Source organism: Chinchilla lanigera, unplaced genomic scaffold (genome assembly GCF_000276665.1).
Source record: "Chinchilla lanigera isolate Chin_1 unplaced genomic scaffold, ChiLan1.0 scaffold00010, whole genome shotgun sequence".
NCBI classification, from domain to species: domain Eukaryota; kingdom Metazoa; phylum Chordata; class Mammalia; order Rodentia; family Chinchillidae; genus Chinchilla; species Chinchilla lanigera.
The window spans coordinates 3888483-3909200 of NW_004955411.1; the positions used below are offsets into that span (position 1 = coordinate 3888483).

General features: G+C 40.5%; 2 protein-coding genes and 1 pseudogene across 2 annotated transcripts in view; 1 reads left to right on the forward strand and 2 right to left on the reverse strand.

Moving 5' to 3' along the window:
- Tcte3 (t-complex-associated-testis-expressed 3) overlaps positions 1–15380 on the forward strand; it is a 37551-nt gene extending 22171 nt beyond the window's left edge. Inside the window, exons 2-3 of the mRNA XM_005377635.2 lie at positions 13071–13229; positions 15199–15380. Of these exons, the coding sequence (XP_005377692.1) occupies positions 13071–13229; positions 15199–15309 (270 nt within the window). The 3' untranslated portion in view covers positions 15310–15380. The remainder of the gene's footprint in view (positions 1–13070; positions 13230–15198) is intronic.
- A 1195-nt stretch (positions 15381–16575) lies between these two features.
- LOC106147826 lies at positions 16576–20018 on the reverse strand (annotated as a pseudogene).
- A 92-nt stretch (positions 20019–20110) lies between these two features.
- LOC106147825 (formin-like protein 5) lies at positions 20111–20718 on the reverse strand (the record flags this gene model as incomplete). Its single annotated transcript, XM_013510743.1, is given in 1 exon segment — positions 20111–20718. A coding segment is annotated over 1 exon segment (371 nt), but the record flags the coding sequence as incomplete, so codon positions are not given.

Consider the following 20718-nt stretch of genomic DNA (forward strand, 5'->3'; position numbering starts at 1 on the left):
GACTTCACTTTAAAGTACAGTTCCCAGCTGAATCCTTTGTGGTTTTAAAACCCCTTCTATCCACAATCCAGAAAAGAAAAGTAAGAATAGGAACCAAGCATGCCAAAACCACTTCCGCATACAGGTACTCCTGTGACTCTTGAGACTGTAGTTGTCCCATTTTAATTACTAATAATGCAATAAACTTTTCTTCTTTGGTCTTCTCTTAAGCCTATTTTTGTAACTATATTGTTTAAGGTCAGTAGACCTCTGTGCCCCTGATAATAGTCAACATAACAGTAACTATTGACCTACCAATCACTCCCCGCACCCTGTTGTGCGCACAAATTCTGGGGAGTGTCCCCCACGCAACCACTCTCCTTACCGGAAGCCACATGTTGGGTGCCAGTTGTGGGAATCGGTGGTCTCTCCGTGGTCCCCGGGAGAAAACAGTGAGAGGATATAGAAAACAAAGACAAGAGACAATAGCTGGGGTCAGGTGGAGTTACCTCTTGCCAGATGAGAAAGAGGACTGGCTCCAACAGTAGGGGTGTTTATTTTATACACTTGCAAAGCAGTAGCATGAGAGATAATGTTGCCTAGCGACTAAGACAAAGACAAAGACTAAGACTAAGACAAAGACTAAGACTAAGGTGGTAATTGTCCAAGCAGGATATTTTTTTCAATACTGAGGTAGCTTCACCCCCTGAGGCACTCTGGATCTGTCCTGCCCTCAGACACATGACCAACAACCAACTCCAGTGGCTCCCAATAACAGCCATAAACTTCTGTCTTACAACTACTTTCTTTGTGTCCTATAAATTATCATGTGTTGTATTGGCATTATGGTTTGATTCTACTAGACAGGTACTCTGACCAGCTGAGTCATGGGGCCCACCAATGATTCAGTTCTCGAAACTGTTAAACTTCTTCCTTGATTTCTTCTGTAATGCAGTGAATATTCAGGGATGTATTGTTTAATGTTTACGTGTTTGCAAAATTTTTGTGCTTTTTCCTTTGATTTCTAGTTTCATTGTGCTATAATCTGGTAATACAAATGGGAAATTTTTGATTCTTTTAAATTTATTTAAGTGTGCTTATAGCTAGTATGAGATCTATTTTGGAGAAAGTTCCATGTGTTGGTGAGAAGAATGTGTTTTCTGTTGTTGGGTGGAACTTTCTGTAGATATCTATTAAATCTGTTTGAAGTTTTGGTTAAACTGTTGTTTTTTATGTCTAGTTGTCTATTATGATTGTGGGGTATTGATGTCTCCCACTATAAGTGTATTGATGTTTATCTGATCATTTATGTCCAGTATTATTTGTTTTATGAATACTAGTATTGGTGAATACTAATGAATGCTGGTGTTCAGTGTATGTATTTTTACATCTGTTATCTCTGATGAATTGTTCCCTTAACCAAAATACAGTGACCTTCTTTACATCTTCTGGTCATTTTTGGCTTAAAGGTCACATTGTCTGAAAATAGGATAGCTACTTCTCCTTGTATTTGAGCTCTTGTTGCATGGACTATTGTTTTACATCTCTTGATTTTTAGTCTATGAATTTCTTTTTGAGTTAAATGTGTTTTGTGCATATAGCATACCAATAGATATTGTTTCTTGATCCATTCTGCCAATATGTTTTTCCTCCATTGGGGAATTGGAACCATTTACATTGAGAGCTATTAGTGAAAAGTAATGACTTATTCCTATCATTGCATTATTATCCTGGTCCTAATTTTTTTCCCCATTTTTGAGCTGTCTGGTGTATTCATTCTATTCAACTATTTGCTATTGCTGGTTTCATTGTCTCTCCCTAAGATGTCCTTGAGGGTTTTTCATAATGATGATTTGGTGGTCATCAATTTCTAAGGTGGTCTTTGTTGTGGAAATACTTTACTTATCCATTAGTTTTGTAGGGGGTATCACTTTGGATTGAATGTTTTGTTTTAGTATTTCAAACAATTCACTTCAAGCTCTTCATTTAATGTTTGTGTTGAAAAGTCTGCTGTAACTCTAATTGGTTTACCTTTATAAATTATTCATTGCTTTTTTTCTAAAAGTTTGTAAAATTTAGTCCTTTTGTTGGATTTCATGGATTTTAACTATGATGCTCATGGAAGTGTTCTTTTCTGATTGTGGCTATTTTGGGGTTCTATATGCCTTACTTATATGTATGTTTATTTCTTTCCCTATATTTGGAAAGTTTTCTGGTATTATTTCTGTAAACTGGTTTTTATGCCATTTATGTGGTCTTCTGATTTTTCACTAACTCCAATTAATTTTTACTCTTCCTTATGTTATCTAGTAATGTTGGATCAATTTTTCATACTCTGATGGAGTTTTTCAGGTATCTCTGAACAACTGGTTTCCAATAGCAGTCCTGTCTTCTAGTCGTGACCCTCTGTCCTCTCATCAGTAGCTTCTTCAGATCATAGTTTTAATAGAATTTTCGGTCTCCTGAGTTTTTGTTTAATATCTTTTCACAGACTCTTCTTTGCTAAACAGCTATTGCATGTTTTCTACAGCCCAGATAGCTTTTATTACTGTCTTCTGTAGACTTACTGTTAGCTATTTAGTTTTACTTTTTGTTTTTTTTTTGTTTGTTTGTTTTTCTCCGGTACCGGGAACCGAACTCATGACCTTGTGCTTGCCAGGCAGGCGCTTTTTGCCGCTGAGCTAAATCCCCAGCCCCTTAGTTTTACATTTTATGAGCCTGCCAATCACCTTATTGACTGTTTTTATGTCTCTTCTGTTATGCTTTCAATAGTTGGATTGTTTGGACTTTGATTTTCTCCCCCTCGGTGTCCCATAGATCAGCTTTGGGGGAGTTGGAAGACATTTTATTGCCTTGCCTTCTCATGTTTCTCCTGTTTTTGGTTTGGGGTGTGTGTGCGTGTGTGTTTCTGCTGAAGTTTATGTGTTTATTTTTAACAGAAGATTTCATTGTTAGTATGGAGGCCTCTTCAGTGACCACTTCATGAGCTCTGGGCATGGCTAACTACAGGCATTTGCCCATGTCTCAGGATCCAGCTACCTCTATTTATTTGGGAGGGGACACTACAGTATATTCGGCACAATGTCTAGCTCTCCAGGAATGGATTGAAGTATTATTAATGACATAGAGGCAATCCACATATAAGCATATAGAAAAAAAAGCAATTACTAGCTCAACTGTGTCATCTTGGCAATAACAATAACATTGGCAACAGTGATAGCATCAAAGACAAAGTTGATATTGAAATATCCTATGAACCAGTACTCTACTACCCTTAACCATAGAAAAGAGACTATAATTATAGTATAACCAGTAAAACAAACCAAATATTGATACACATTAAATATGTACTAAATCCAACAATTACACCCCCACTAACAGTAGAATAGTATTCAATAGTAATAGTAGAGTTACTGACTAAATTTTCACAAAGCTTAATGGTTATACTGGTATGGGTAATGGGCATGAGGAACTGGAGAATAAATAAGTAGAATTTGAAAATTTAATCAATGAAATATTGGAAGGAGAGAAAAGTGAGATAAACATATATTCCATAGAGTAAAAGGAAGTTAATAGTATTAGATAAATATAACAGAAAAGATCAACAAAGAAAAAAATAAAATATAGAGAATAGAATAAAGGGGGAAAAACAACACAAAGAAAGAAAGAGTTAAGAGGAGGAAAGAAATGAAAAAGAAAAAAGGACCCTCAACCCTAAGAAAGCCACTGCTAGAAAAAGAAAAAAAATGAGTCAAAAAAATTATTGTGTATATTTGAATGAGTAGTTTCTTCCTAGGATCTGCAGTCTTGCGATGCAGCAAGTCACAATTTTTTCCTCCTAGCTTTGCAGGCTGTTGGTTTGTGATGTGTTCTGTCCCACTCCAGAAACCTCTCTGTTCATACATCCCAGACTGTTGCCCAAGCTGAAGTGTGCCCTCAACTCACTTGGTGGATGGAGAAATCATCTGAACACTGCTTTATGTTCAATTTAGGCATCGAGCCAGGGGTTCAAGTAGACTGCTGGACTTGATACCTGTAGTGAACCTCATTGGTCTCTTGTTGTACCCCGGAGAGAAATGGTGGTGGGTATGAGAAAAATAAAGACAAGAGACAAGAGCTGGGGTCAGGTGGAGTTACCCCTTGCCTGATGAGCAAGAGGACTCACTTCAACAGTAGGGGCATTTATTTTATACACTAGCAAAGTTAGTATTAGGAGAGATAATGTTGCCTAGTGACTAATAACTGTAATTGTCCCAGCAAGATGCCTTTTTCAATACTGAGGTAGCTTGACTGCTTGACCAATAACCAGCTCCAGTGGCTCCCAACAGACACCAGCACTTTCAGATCCAACCACTTCTGAAAGCCACACTTGCCAAGCCCAGTATTTCACTGTGGAGGCTGGGGTCTGTGTCCTTCCAGACCTGAGCTTAAAACTTCTCAGGGGGTCTACATCTAGCCTGCGTCCTCTCTTCCCTATCTCCTGTGTTTGACTCACTCAGTCACTGTGGAAGGGTAACTGGAAACCCTGAAGTGAAATTGTTGTGTAGTTGTTCTGTAGCTCAGTGTTAAACTTTCCCAAATGGAGCCCGATTAAACCCTCTGGGGAAATGGTGGGCACTGCACAGGGTTTTTTCCTCCAAATTTACTAGCTATCTGGGCATTCATTAGTCTACTTAACTTGACATATAAAATTAACTATCACAAATACATTGGCTTTGGGGTTTTTTATACTAATATTTAAGGGCAATATAATTACACTAATTTCCTGTAGTATTTATCTTGGAAAATATCAAAGTGCATTGTAGTCATATTCAGTAATCTTCACATTGATACTGTGAGCTAAAGAAAATGTTCTTTTGTTATCATCCATAAGTTATTTATCTCTCAGATCCCAAGTTTCCTCTAGTTTCTTAGGAATAAGTTTAAGAAACATACCGAATACCTATGCATGTGAGAAAAATTAATTCCTGAATACATTCATAAAAAATTTTAAAAGCAAGCAATTCTATCTTGCACATACAGCACTTTCCTCTTTAGTCTCAATAAAATCTAAAGTCCATTTAAGACAGTTGCTTAAAACTTGGGTTAACTCAAAACAGTTTCTTCAATTTTGTGTAACTAATACCTTAATATTAATACTAATATTAATATTATTTATACTAGCTTTGATAGCTGAAACAATTATAAATTTGATATGGGGAAAAATATGACTCCCAACCTTCTAGATGTCAGCTACACCCATGAATTCTAAGGAACAGAGGTTAAGAGTAGGAAAACTTATTGAGAAAGAGTGCTCCTGAGAGACAGGAGGGGACCCAAAAGTGTTTTGCCATAGACCCCACTTCTCGGAGGAAGCTTTACAGAACAAATCGTAAGACAGGTACAAGTCATGAGGTGGGTATGGTGTGGTCAAACCTATGATCAGCCAATAAGATAATAAGTACAGCTGCTTAGATAACATTGATCCAACGGGGAAGCAAGTCACAGAGGAAGTGTACATGGAAAGAACAAAGACCTTTTAAGGAAGGGATGGATCACGAGTACTCACCTGGGTAGCTGATGTCTACCTAGACTTTATTGGACTAGGTGATACCAATTACAGTATAATCTTCATTTTATTGCTCATCCCTTGGGGAGGCACATAGGCCCGGCCATTCTGTCTTTCTCTTGAGGCCTGACCTTTGACAGGTGCATCTTCAGCCACAGTAGTACAGTGTTCTCATCTTCTGCACTGACTCTCTTGAGAGCCTAACTCTGTCTGACTGCCTATAACATTTCTACCTAACTTAGCTGTCTATGATAAATTCACTACATTTCAGGTCAAAGAATATCTCACACCATCTAATCTAATGAAAGACCAAACTAAAATTTTCAGCTTTAGGGGTTCCCTTGGAGGCCCCTTTTTTCTGAATCCCCCCTACGGGCACTGTTGCAGGAATCAGCCACGGGAGTTTCTTGGTAACCAAACCCCTTTGTGAGGCTCATCCAGCCTACTCCCATCTCAGTGGTGTTCCCTGCGTTAAAATTCCTGGCACCGCCCCCTTAATTTACATTCCTTCAGTAACAACTGAGATGAAGTGTGTGTTGGCAAGAAAGCTTTCTCCTACTTTTCTCAGTGCTTTCTTTTTTAAGTCTGTTTTCCTCTATCATTTTGGACCTGTGTACTCTATAAAAATTGATTAGGTTTTTGACATCTCTCAGGCAAACTAGAGCTGTAATCTTGAGAGACATGCTACTGAATGCCTTAATCTTCAATGCTGAAATCCCCTCAAATCAAAATTCCTAAAGTCTAAAGTCCTAAAAGATCAAAATATCAAAAATATAACTTTGAAAAAAAAATATATAACTTTGGGGAAATACCAAATATATTTAAAAGACATTTATTCATATTTCTAAAGGAGAATTTATTTGAAAGCAAAAAGCATAACAGAATGCTTCATAGCCAACTTTACAAAATGAAATAAGCAACAATATACCAATTTTTAAACACACAAAATCTCAGGGATACTAATGATAGCTGTATAGGTATAACAGTTATGAGCAGACAAGCTGTTTTATAAAGACTAGGTCAGAAAATGAAATGTATCACTGTGGCTGGTAATGTGCACCTAGCTTCACAGTCTGCAGCACCCTGGTAAACAACCTAAGTCTTTTGGTGAGATTAATCAAAACTGTGCGGTCCTACTGCATTTTCTCAGACAGACAAGATCTTGAGACATTTTCTTTTTCACAAATGCAGCTGGATGAAAAGGACATCTCTTTGTTTACTGAGGAAGTTTCAGTGGTTTTACGTATATACACAAAGCTTACACATGAAGTCAGTGGTGGAATAGTGCTCTTTTGTGTAGTCAAATTTGCAAGAAATGCATAAAAGAAATTAAAACTTTGTCTTTTATGTAAATTATACCTTCAGTATTGGAAATGATGTAACTATGCAATACATAATATAGATAGTTGTAAAAACTGTTAATGATTTAAAATGGAAGACACAACTTTTAAAAAATAAAAAAAAGAAAATTTGATGTGAAAAAATGCGTTACACTAATAGATTATGGACACTTAACAGAACTGGTCCACAAAAGCTTGCCAACTTTCAGTATTTTGAGACTTTGAGGTTTTCCCAATCATCACCCATGATCTGGATTTTATAAATCTCCTGGACCTTAGCATGCTCAGAGGAGGTTATAGGCTCTTGAGGTAAAGTTTGAAGCCACAACATTGTGTGATTTTATGTATAGTTAAAGATTAAGAAAGCAAAGAATGTAGAAAAAAATAATCTCTTTTGCTTTTCAAGTAGCACCCAGCAGTCTGCCTCCATGCCTGCTAATCCAGCTTTCTGCCTAATAGTGCTGCTCCTTTTAATATTTTCTCATGATTTGATATACACTAGCATTCCCATTCCCTATTAAACACCCCCATCATCTGTGCCGTGGCTCTTTGTTCTTCTGATTTTGTGGAAATCTATTCCACATGCACACATCACCACTTGGGCAAAAATAATACTGGTGATCAAGCAGCAACACTGGTGTATCTTATCCTACCTGCATAGTTAGTTTTGGAGCACTCAACAACTTTGCTGGCTCCTTCCAGCAAATGTGGCTTTCATTTAATTTAAAATCGCCTGAAATTTCATCAGCCAGAAGTAACGTTTTTACACTGAAGTTTTTATCATTGCCATATTGTATGGCCAATCCACTTATTGGACATTTTCACCAAATGCAGTGGGCTGAATGAAAAAAAATCTTTATGGGTAATATCTTGAAAGTCACTTTGAAAAGCCTGAATCACGTTGAATTCCAATCTGTCATTACAGTTTAGGGATTCAGTTGAAATGAATTTTTTTTCGGCAAAGTCCACCAAATCTTCAAATAACCATTCATAATGTGGTTTGCTTTTTCCAGTCATAATACACGACGAGCAGATCAGTTTTAGCTTTTAGGGATACAACATAGGCATGAATCATATGGATTTGGTAAATACAGTGAGGTCAGTTTTGAAAGTTCCAAAGTGAAGCAAGTGCTGTTTTCCCTATGTTAAATTATGTGGTAAATACAAGAAGTCTGCCTTTGGCAGTCAAATCCTGCACAAAGAATCAGTCACTATTTGATGCATTCTGCAGCTCTAGAGGATCCTTGTCAGCAAGTATCCTTGCTTCAGAGGTTGCTGAATTCCTTGGACCTTTAAATTCTCTGATGAAGGACAATTTTTAAAGAACTGTGTGCCGTGCAAGAAGGGACAGAGGTATCATGCGATGGTATATTATGGCACTTATCCTACATACAGCCAAATATATACTACTTCCTTCTCCATAATTTGGTTTTCTACCCCTTTTATGTACCTTAACCCTCAGGGGAATTGCAGCTTTTGAGATTTTGGCATTCAAAATTTCAGTATTTGGGATTTTAATTTCTGGGACTGTGGTTTTTAGATTTTAATGTTTAGAAATTATAGATGTTAGGGATTTTGAGCTTTTGGAATTTCACCATTTGGGACTGAAGTTTGGGATTTTGATCAGCACTGCTCCCACAGGAGTCACCTTGAGCCACTAGGTAGCAACGTGGCTGGACTGAGAAAAACGTCCCATTTGTCAGACACTGCCGTACATCCTTCTTCAACGAACGTTGTTTTGGAATTCTTCATTTCTATTCACTGTTAATCCCAAAATATTCTTGGACTAATATTAGGGATAACGCAAACTTGGCCAGAACCACATTTTTTAGATATGTTAACTAAGGTAGCTTGTGAAAATTTTACAGGATATTGAAACTATATGCATAATTGCCTACCGAAATAATGCGTGAGTAGAGCAGTACTTACCTCACATGGACCACTGAAAATAAATAATAACCTTATTCTTGGGACAATTGGGGAAGACTGAATATAAATATGAATAATACTAGACAGTAACAGTTTATAGGATTGCTAATTTTGTTGATGTAATTACGTACTGGGATTTTGTAAGAGAATGCCTTTATTAGAAAAGCTAGCTAAGTATTTGGGTGGTGAGGTAGCCATGATACAACCTTTTCCCAAATGGTACAATAAAAAAGTGTGCATAGCAGTAAACTAAGTGAAGTTTTTATCGATTAGTTCATTGTTCTATTATTTATATTTTTCTGTATTTTTGAATTTTTAAAGAATATTAAAGGAAAAGTAGGAGAAAATAAAGTGCAAAGCAGTTTCAATCCTCAAGGCATAAACCAAGAAATCATAAACCTCATTAAAATAAAAGCAAAGGCAATTTTTATTTAGGCAAAGAACACATATGTGAATCTGGAAACTCAGGCTCATTTAGAAACCCAACAAACATTCCATCAAACAAGGACTGATTTTTGTTCCAAGTCTTTTGTGGTGTTGGCGACTGAACCCATTACATTCTCATTCCTTTTAATTTTTTTTTTTTGTTTGTTTGTTTTTGTTATTTATTTTGAGACAAGGTCTTATTAACTTGCTCAGGCAGGTCTTGAACTTGTGATCCTCCTAATTCAGACTTCCAGAGTGAGGACTGAGTTTTTTTGTTAGTTTTTTTTGGTTTTTCTCCGGTACCAGGAACCGAACTCACGACCTTGCGCTTGCCAGGCAGGCGCTTTGCCGCTGAGCTAAATCCCCAGCCCCCGGACTGAGTTTTTAAAAGGAAAAGGAAGGGGGAATAATGAGGTGAGGTGAAATAAATTATTTTGAACAATTTTGATTGGCCCTGCTAGTTACAGACTGGTGCTGGGGGTCTGGTGTTACATTAAGCTACACGTGATTGGTTTAGATGGTCCTTTGGAAAAGCCAGTAAGTCAGCAGAAACCTGCACCACAGAACTGTGGTCATTTGCAGTCCTGTAAGCACACTTTCCCCCCGGACAGCGTTCTTCATCTGGAAGATCAGGTGAGGGACTCCCGGTGGGCAGGCTGCAGATGTCAAAAACAGAAGCCCTGATGCACAAAGAGAGGTTTTGATCTCTTCATTTCGAACCACAGCCATCTTAATTCTCAACTCCACAAAGACAGTTTAAGTTTTGACTTCATCACTTAACATAATCTCTTGCCCTACTTAAGTGATGAACAGTTAAAATCTTTTTATTAGATACAGGGACTGAAGAATATTTAGGAGACCCACTGAAGGGGGAGATAAAATTTCTTTTCTGCCTTTTTAGTGTTTCTACTTGGCCTAAACTTTAAATTGACATTAGAGAGATCAACAGGAGAAAAATCACACACATAAGTAACTTTTCAGTGTATATGGAAGCCTTCACAAAGAAATGCAGAGAGAAGGAAGAGTTAAACACTTGCACACTAGTTTGGACAAAGAGGAGCAAATTGTGAAAATCTGACCTGTCAGAGGCCTTGGGCTAAGGCACCTCATTGTGGAAAAGTGACTAGGAAGATGCAGGATAATTGAATAGAGGTTGTTTGTACAGATCTCTCTTGGCCTCCATTCCCATTTCTGGCAGTGAGATACCTTCCTCCTGGGGGGGGTGGGGTGTCTGGAGGGTACCTTTCTCATGAGAGTTTCCTCTGGTTTTGGGAAGAGAAGGATGGGGTCCCCTCATGCATCTGCTCTTTTTCAGGTGCCTTTGACAGTATGACAAGGGAGAGTATTTTAGAATGGCAAACTTCCTTCATTACCATAGGCTCCATACACATATATTTTTAAACTAAACTAATAATTGTCAGGGGGTATTTGGCAGAGATATGATGGCTTGTGGATCCAGGATGTAAAGATATTCAACTCAATGCAATAAAACATTTATTTGTGATATAATAGCATACATTTTAAAATTAATTTTATTGGTACACTTATGATATACTAGTGATCACATCCAGCATAGGGAATTTGTACCTGTACACAGTACATTTTGATTCTTTTTTCCCCATTCCACTTCCCTTCCTTCAACCCTTCTTTCCATCCTTATCTACGAAAACTTTGTTTCCATTTTGTTCCTTCTGTTCTTTTTTCTTTTTCTCTTTCTTACCTCCCTGCTTCCTTCTTCCCTTCCTATTTGACAAGTTCTTCCTACTTTCATTTTGGTCCTTATTTACCTTTTAAATTTCTCACACAACAGAAACAATGCAATATTTAAATGCATGTTTCCAATTTGTTTCACTTAAAAGTATGGTCTCAAGGTGCATCCATTTACCTAAAAATGTCTCAAGTTTATCCCTTTTTATGGCAGAGTAGTACTCCATTGTATATAAAACCACATTTTCCTTATCATTAATAGCACATATATGTTGATGTGTCTCCCTTGTCCCTACCACACAAACTGAATGGAAATTCATTGAACATATGGGCTGGGGATGTAGCTCGGAGGTAGAGTGCTTGCCTAGTATGCACAAGTCCTTGAGTTTGATCTCCAGCACAACCAACAAAACAAACAAAAACTAACTTTATTAATGTAGCAGTTTGATTATTATTTAATACATGATAATTTATGTAACTGTACTGAGTATGACAGGCCTCAAATAGTTTATTGGACTTGAAGGTGGACCGCTAGGGATCCTACAGGAGCAGGGATTTCTACAGGAGTCCCAGGAACACGGAATATGGTGCAAGACACAGAAATGTGTGTATTGGTAGAGCTTGTGGGTATTTCTCGATATAGGCGGGCTCAAGGTTCATTGTAAAGGGAAATGTCGGTAGACACAGCTAAGGTTAGGCACACTAAAAGGGCCTGGTGCACGGGGAGTGAGCAGGAACAAGGAAGAAGAGCGGGGAACAGAGGGAGGTAAACCTGTAGGGTTGGGAGACGTGGAAAGCTTACTCTGTTACGCACTCATTTTATGTTAAAAGCCATTAGAGCTTTACCTGGGATGCTCTGTTCTTTTTTTTTTTTTTGGTTTTTCTCTGGCACCGGGAACCGAACTCACGACCTTGCGCTTGCCAGGCAGGCGCTTTGCCGCTGAGCTAAATCCCCAGCCCCATACCTGGGATGCTCTGGACAACCTCATACCTGAAAACAAGTTTGGGTTGTGAGAGTGAAAAGGGAGGGGTAGCATTCAGCATTGGCCCTGCAAGGCTTGGGACTCCAAGATCATGGTTATAGTCCACACGTGGGGTGGGGTAAGTCTGTAGACAGTTAGTGGGCAAAAGGGCTTATTCTCAGAAAAGACTGATTTTGAGTCAGACTCAGGAGACATCACAGTTGCTGCTGAAGCTGGTAAAACAGGTGCTTCTAGGCCCACTTGTAGAAGCACCCTAAAAGGGAAGGACAGAAGTGGCTGGGGAGAGAGGTGGAGAATGTTTCCTTGGTTGGTTTTATGTTCCTATGGTTTTGGCCCACAGGGTCCAGAACCACTGCCAAGACTTTCGTACCCTGGGTGTGCTCATACCAAGTCACCTAAGCCAAGCCGTGTGTGGATCTGCTTATGAGGTGGTCCAGTTCAGCCCTGGGTTTGTAAAGAAACTCCCATTTCTTTATTTTTTTGATTTTTTTTTTCTAGTACCGGGAATCGAACTGATGACCTTGTGCTTGCCAGGCAGGCACTGTGCCGCTGAGCTAAATCCCCAGCCCCAAGGAAGACTACCATTTCATGGCTGGTGAGCCATGTGTATTTCTTCCAAGCTGTGTTACTAATTTTTTAAAAATAAACGAGTAGAGGTCTTTGATTTCCTTTGCATTTTCCTATGAAGTGAGACACCCCAGAGAGAGAGGAAGAAAGCAGCAGGTTTCAGTTCAAAGGTATAAAAACAGCAATAACAGGAGGGAGGCTCTGGGTGCAAGTGACTTTGGGTAAACGCAAGTATGAATGTGTACAAATTAAAAAGGTTTCATTCCCTTCCTTATGAATTTCCAGATGCCTTGTTTTGAATTTCTCTGGGTCTTCCTGGTCACTATTTGACAGACTGATACAGTAAAATGAAACTTACAGCCTAAGTATAGATAATGAATTGAATGGAACATAACTGTAAAGATCAAAATAACTTTTTTCAAAATTATTATTGAAATAAATTTGATAAGCATAAAATTTATTTAATGTTATTTTGTTAGGCATAGGTGTATTTTTAAATGGTTGTATTATTTAGATATGCGTTTTATACTTGAATTTTTGTATCAAAAACATTTGGTTTGGTATTACAATATTTTTCTTAATTTTTTGCAGGAAAGTCTAAAAGATGTCAAATACGATGACAGAGGCATATCTCACTTGTCACTTCAGCTGGCAGACCAAATATTGTTAGCAGTCAAAGACTTTGGGTACCAACGTTATAAATTCGTTGTAAAAGTATTATTTATTCAAAAGACTGGTCAAGCAATAAACGTGAGTACCACACTGATCCGGCACCTTCTCCCTTCTGATCTGGTATTCATTGTGGAGACGTCAAAGCACTGCATTCCTGAGGTGCTTATGGAATGCAAGATCATTTTGTTAAATATCTTTTATTTTACTGTAAATTATGTGAAAAGTACTGACCTAGAAGTAGCATTTTGCTGTTAATTTATTAAACTGCAGAGTTATCCTGTTTCTTTATCATACCAATTATGACCACTTCATGTTTTGAAATTAATTAATCAGATTTGGGGGGGCAGTAATGTATGTTTTGAGGGAAATACAAAGAATTATAGGGTATTTGCCGGCAATTTCAAGAGGCTTTTATTCTAGCCAGGGAATAAAGCAGCCAAGTTTAGAAGGTAAGGAAAGAGAATGATACAGATATGTTAAAACTGAAGTTTTATTGTCCAGTCGCACAGGTAAGAGTTACAGCAGGAACACGCACTCACTGAGGCCTTGGCATGGTTTTTCCATCTATGAAATGGTAATGATGAAACCTATTTTGGAGAAGTACTGTGACTTTTATATGCAATTACGTGTATTAAAGTTTTTAATATAGATGCCAGCGGAGTCCTTTATAAGGTCGTTCTCATTATTTTTAAAGAAAAAGATGATGCCCCAGGCCACGTAAGTACCTAGGAAGCTGGCTGTGAGCATGTGGGAGTTGGAAAGAAAACTGTTGGAAAACGTGTCTGCAGCAATCCGAGGGGCTTCATGGAGGAGGGTACCAAATACCACCTGGAGAGGTGGAAGGGACTGTGGAATCTTGAGTCAGCACAGAGCCAGTCCTGGCTCCCAGGGCAAGTTTTCCCACATGTGACAAAAACACCTAAGTCACAGGAAACTTCTGGCTGGTGACAGGTCCTAGAGGTGGGTGATAAGGCAGAGTGCCTGGGAGGTGCCTGGATTGCCCAGCCAGGGGAAGGCTGATGCTCAGGTGATGAGAGAGGAACCCAGCCGTACCGAGAATAAGGAGACGGCTCCAAGCAGAGCCAACTTCCAGTGCAAACCTCCAAGGTGGAGGCAAACTGGGTGCTCTCAATAAGTGTCACTGTGCAGAGTGGTGTGATGTGCAGTCAGGGAACGTGCTAGTCAGTGTCACTGAAGAACATCACCCCAACGGTGGAAGCTTAAAATAACAGCCACGTCTCTGCTCACTGTTCTGCGGGGCCCCTCAGCGGCCACCAGCTGACTCAGCAGGGCCTGGTGGTATATGCAGACCTCTCACATGTCCGGCGGCGGGTGCTGGCAGGGTGCCTAGGCTCTCCCACATGCGAGCCATCATATACCAGTGGATAGAGCGACCTTCCTTCCACAGGAGTCTCAGCACAGCATTCCATGAGGGAGAGAGCAAGACCCCTAATTGTTCTACTTGGAAGTTGTACAATGTTACATTCTGTGTGTTAGACCAAGTGACTTAAATTCAAAGGGTAAGAAAATAAAGTCAACCTCTTGACAGGAGAAGCCCCAAATGTGGCCACTTATATCCACCACACAGAATGAGGCTGTGAGAAGATCATGGGTGGCTCTGTAAATAAAGCAAAGGCAGAAGGATTCTACAAGACAGGCTGTTCCTATTATCACTGCCATCTTGTCAGAACAAAGTGTGTGAGCTTCGGGCTTAGATTCTTGTAAGGGTGCAAAGAAGGATTCCTAACCATGGCCAGTAACATAACAGAACAGTACTGTATGCAAAGCTCTTACACCTGAACGTGGAGACTTCTCTTCCCGCATGGGGCACAAGCTGTAAGGCTGCTGTGGGCCTCCAGCAAGGAGAAAGGGGGCTAATCAGCATCACTCCTGAGTCTCTTCATGAAAGGAGAAAACTGGACAAATTACTTCTTAACTACAACTTTCTAAGATAGTGATGTAATTTTTTTGAAAAATCAAATTAGTACGGATTTAAAAATTCTTAATGTGTTCAACTGAAATTTGGTCTTTAAAATTTCCCCCACAGGTGGCCAGCAGATGGATCTGGGATGTTGCGTGGGACAACTGGATAGAAGCTAAACATGAAACTGAATCTTACGTGGCGTTGGCCTTGGTGTTTGCTGTTTACTGTGAATAGCTTGATGCATACACTAAACAGTGTTTACTTCCCCACTTTGTAAAAATAAACGCAATGTATACGTTTATGAACCTCATTATTCTGCTTAGCTATATTCTTCTCTCCAATTGAGGCTTCTTAGTTATTTTAACAACAAAGAAGCAAAAGTTCCATTTTGACATTTATACTTACTAGTTCTATTTATGTTCTTGCTTTCTGGGTTATGACAAAATGTCTGGGAAAATCAATTTAAAGAAGGAAAGATTTATTTTGGCTTATGGTTGTAGAGGTTTCAGTCTATGGATTTCTGGCAGCAGACCAGAGCTGCTTGCCTCACAGAGCCAAGAGGAAGAAAGGAGGTGGGGAAGCAGAGTGGACAGAATGTAAGAAAAGAAGGGGCGGAGTTCCTCCAAAGACATACCTCCATGACCTGCTTCCTTCAACTAGACTCAAACCCCTAAAATTTTTACTATGTCCTCAAATCACCTCTCTTTTCTAGTACTTACCATATCTCTAGTTGGAGTCCATCCTGACCATACATTTATTTCAATAGCCCCTTTCTTCTGTTTATTCATTTGCTAATATTTTGTTTAACAATACTATTTATCTACCTTGTTCTAGCACTGTATGAGATATAACTTATACTGTAGTAAACAAAACAGGGTAGCCTTCTCCTGCATTGGGGTGCTGGTGTTAAGTACCCAACCTCTGTGAGTTATGATAAATGCTTCAAAGGATAAACTGGGGAGAAAAATTGATGGGATGACTTTTATTTGGCTTAAGTCTCATCCTTGTGCCTCACACAGGTAACTGATAGTTATATCATCTGGGAAGCATAACTGATTTCTATGTCACTCTGCCTTAGTATGTCTTGATTGCCCTTTGCGTGAACATAAACTCTTTTGTCTGTAAGTTCTAGATTCTTTTTTTTTGTTTTTTTTTTCCGGTACAGGGAATCGAACTCATGACCTCGTGCTTGCCAGGCAGGCGCTGTGCCACTGAGCTAAATCCCCAGCCCCCAAAGTTCTAGATTCTTGTAGGTACAATGTGCCTCTGCCATGTTCTGAGACTCAGTGGAGATCTAGATGTCTGTGTCTAGATGTCTCCCCCAAGCCTCATCCAGTCATAGGTGGGGCTTTTTCCGAAGTGGCTGGATCTAGAGTGTGTGACACTGGGATTGATTCATGGTGTAGTGGGCACTAAGATAAAGAGTGTGAGTGCTACCTGCCCTAAGGGTGGGTATCCTAGATAAGATATAAGGGACAGAAAGAACTGTGGTGATCCTTTGTTTGTTTTGCCACCTTCTGCCCTCCATGAACTATTTGTCCTCTGTGATGCCAGTCTGCCACCCGGCCTTGGAACCATCTAATTATGGACTGAAACCTCTACAAATGGCAAGCTAAATAAACTTCTCCTCCCTTAACTTGTGGGTGTTGGGTATTTTTTCTCAGCAATGAGAACAGTAATGAACATAGTGGATTCCAGTAACTGTAAACATTACAAACCCTAACAGTACTTCTCAGCGCCAACACCACTCTTCCCTCACTTCCTTCCAGTCCAGGTTCGGTGAGATACCCTGCTTTGTACTCTCAGGATATCTTGCGCACATTTCTATTATTGTCTTCCCCGTCACAAAAAATCCTTCCAACCTCTCCCCCTAAAAGCTGCACTGAAGCTTGTACCAAGAAACCTCCTCCATGCTACCGTCTGCCTTGATCCACTCCACCTTATGACACTTCCTTGCCCTGAAGCTGCTAGACCATGACGGTAAATATTCAGGACTACAGAGTCTGAACCAGCTGTCACTATCTTGCACTGGAGCAGTGAAGACTGATCACATCAAATGTCATGTAATTTTTTATCAGTCAGTACAAGGAAGTCTTTCTCCCTGTTTCTCATGGTGAACTACTAAATTCCTAGAACCTAGGGACTCATGCATGGTTTAACCCCTACTCAAAAGAAGAACTAAGAAATATGAAAGTACAAATAGATACAAATAATGGTAGAAGTGAAATTGATGTGACTAGCAAATTTAAAAATGATGACAGCAAAGCAAAGCAGATAGGATGAGACCTAGGTCTAAGGGAAAGGTACAGTAGGAGCCAGAGAGAGAAAGTCCAGTAAACAGAATTCAAATCACTCTAGAAATGGAAAGCTGATTATGGCTGAGATACACTTTCCCCTACTTTGGACTTAAGATTATAATAAATAAGAAGTCTTAACCAGGTTGGCTAGCATTCCCTAAAGTGTTCAAGTTACTGGCAATGCTAAAAGAATTCAGTAAGTACAAAGAGCTAAACCTTTACTGCCAGCATACTTTGGTTCATTTTAGAAGAAACATGCATGGATTATCTAGAGAAAATCTTAGTGCAGCCCGGGGTGCTGCTGTGAAACCTGCCTCCAGGTTCCATAGATGAGTTAAAATGGTTGTGACACCTTCACACTAAAGAAATTCTTGGAGATATTTCACAACATTGAAATAAAAAGAAAAATTGCTAGTAGCTAATTCAAATTTAAGAGTATGAGCATTTATCAGATAGAGGAAGGAACTACAGGTCAAGAAGAGGACAAGCATACTTCAAATTACTATCCTAAGTTATTTTAAAAGAAGAAGCACTGATCTTCCACATTTTTCACACTTTGCAGTGTACTAAGTAAAGATTAGTTTTAAAATGGATACGATATATTTTAAAATTTAAAACCAGCAGTATGGCTTTTATTTATTTATTTTTGCATTTATTTTATGCTTAATTTATTCCCATGCCATAAGTTTTTGCTTCTTTAGTTTCTTCTGGGATATCTTTTTCTTCTGTGCAATTTCCTCCTCTGGTTTAGGAACAATTTGTTCTTTTTCAGTAAGGGTCATCTCAATACGGCAGGGGGAGCTCATGTGTGGGTCAATCCGGCCATGAGCTCTGCAAGTAGGGAGGCGCATCTTGGGTGCTTTGTTCACCTGGATATGTTCAATGACCAGGGAATCTACATCTAGACCCTTAAGTTCAGCGTTACTCTCTGCATTTTTAAGCATGTGCAGCAAAAATTCAGCATTTTTTTGGCCACCCACCATGGGCCCAGCCCCACTGTTTGGCCTGGGCACACACCTACCAACACCACCATTGTAACGCCTCAATGGCACACATTGCTTTTTTGTTTGTTTTTTGTTTTTTGCCGGTACCAGGAATTGAACTCATGACCTCATCATGCTTGCCAGGCAGGCGCTGTGCCGCTGAGCTAAATCCCCAGCCCCACACACTGCTTCTTTAATGTGACATCCTTTAGATACTTGGTGGCCTCTCTCATATGCATACCCTCAATGGCCTGGGCAGTTTCACGAGTGTTCTTAAAGTGAACACAAAGATTTGAGCCCCTTGATTTGCATGATTTTGTGGGGCTTTCTGGGTCGAGAGAGTAGCGAACCATTTTCACAGGTCACCTCAGGCCGCTTATAGGAAGAGGGAAAAACCTAGCAGTATGGCTTTTAAAGTGTTTTGGCAAAAGTTCTTTAGTATCACAGAACAATTGCATGTTTTTCTTTTTGACTGTTACCGCTTTGTGTGGTTTCAGTTCTCACGGTTGCTCCTCCCCCAGCCCACCTCAGTTCACCCTCTAGCTTGCCATTCGGAACCCTAATATGGCCTTTGAGATTTTGATTTCAAGCAGGTTATTCTCTTGCAATCATTTTCTGCCTTTCCAGCTCACTAGTGCTCCGAAGACAGCCAGTCCTGTCTGACCGAAATCTCCAGCTGAGTAGAGCACACTCCCGGGTGTCCTCAGGAACTACATGGCCTCTGGCCCCTTCCTCTGTGGGCTGCCCTGCTGTGCTTCCTGGTCACCCTGAGCTCAGCAGCTTTGCGCAGCCACGCCCTTCTGCTGTGACGTTCCTGCCTTAGGGCCAGCTGACCATGAACTGCATTCCCGTAAAACAGGGGCTAAATTAAACCCCTCCTCTTTTGCATCAGGTATTTCATTCAGGAACAGGAAAGCTGACTGATACATGCACACATTTCTCCATCCATCTTACTCAATTTCTCAACCAGCACAGTTGGCCAGACCCTCTTTTTGAAACCCTCCCAAGGTGCCCAGTACTTGATACCGGTCTTCCTCCTCCTCCATCTCACTTCTCCAAGTGAAGTACTTCTACACCTCAGCACTGGGCCCTTCCTCTCATCTATATCTAAATGTTTTAAGTGGTCTCACTAGGGTCTTTTCCCTTCACCATTGCATTGGCAGGTCCTCACTCAGGCTTAACTAAGTAAACAGCAGGTCTGTCATAAAATATTTTTGGAACAGTGCAATAACATTATTATTGTCCTACAAATGAGGCTAGAGAGGTGAAATACTTCACCTGTGATTACACAGCTAAGGACCAAAACTAGGATTCAAACCTTATCTATCCCTTAGGTCGCACTGTCTCTCTGTATATTTTATCCCTAACTCCTAAAATCTGCCTTCATTTGGTTAATTCCTAAGCCAGTTAGAATGATGGGTATCCCTGAACATGCCTATTTTCCCAACTCCCAGCCTTTTTTGGATTTGAAACCTGATTCCCACTTCTAATGGAACATCTCCCTGCATCTGTCTCGTGACATCTTTCAATTTCTATGTCAGCCTTGCCATCTTAATTCTTCTGGTTGCAAGCAAATTCTCCCCCACCTAAGCTGCCTGTGAGTACAGTGATATACGGGTACTTTTCTAGCTCCGGGCTGCCCACCTGCGAAGTACTTCCGGAGCTGCCTTACACAGCGCACTGCTCCATCCCCATCTGCCGCCCTGTGATGAAATGTTTTAAACTGCATTTCACATACAGGCAGAATACCCCAAGAAGAGTAGAAAACTGATTTCTTTTTTAACCGTACACTCTACCCAGAGACTCTGGCTGAGGCCCTGGTCAGTGGAGAGGATTTGGTGGACATCTTTTCTTTTTGGCGAACACAGGATGGAGGGCAAACGCCCTGCTGCAGTCCTGCAAGCCTGGACAGAACAGCTCTCTCTCCCACCTCTTTGCTGGACTGCGGCCTTTTCCAAGGATCCCGGTGACCGGAGCTCTGGCAAGGGGCAGTCAGCGCAGGGACAGCCCAGGTCCTGGTGCTGGCAGGAGAAGCGGGCTGGTCGTTTTGGGGTCACTGTCGCCCATCTCAGCCTCGTGCTGTGAACACGCCATGGCAGGCGACCAGGGAGAGTCCACAGTGTCCACCGCAAGCGGGAGGGAGGTCACTGCGCACCGCCACTGTCCCCTACTGGCCTCCAGCCTCTGCGGCCCCCGCTGCACACCAGCCCGGGCTACAGCTGGGTCCGCCCGGCCGCGACCGTGGGCGTAGGGACCTGCTGTTCGGGCCGGGAAGGCAGGAACAAAGGCGCGGAGCAGCGCGGAGCCGCTGGGGGGGACCCCGGGCGGGAAGGGGAGGGCAGAGGAGCGGAGGGGGGGCGGGA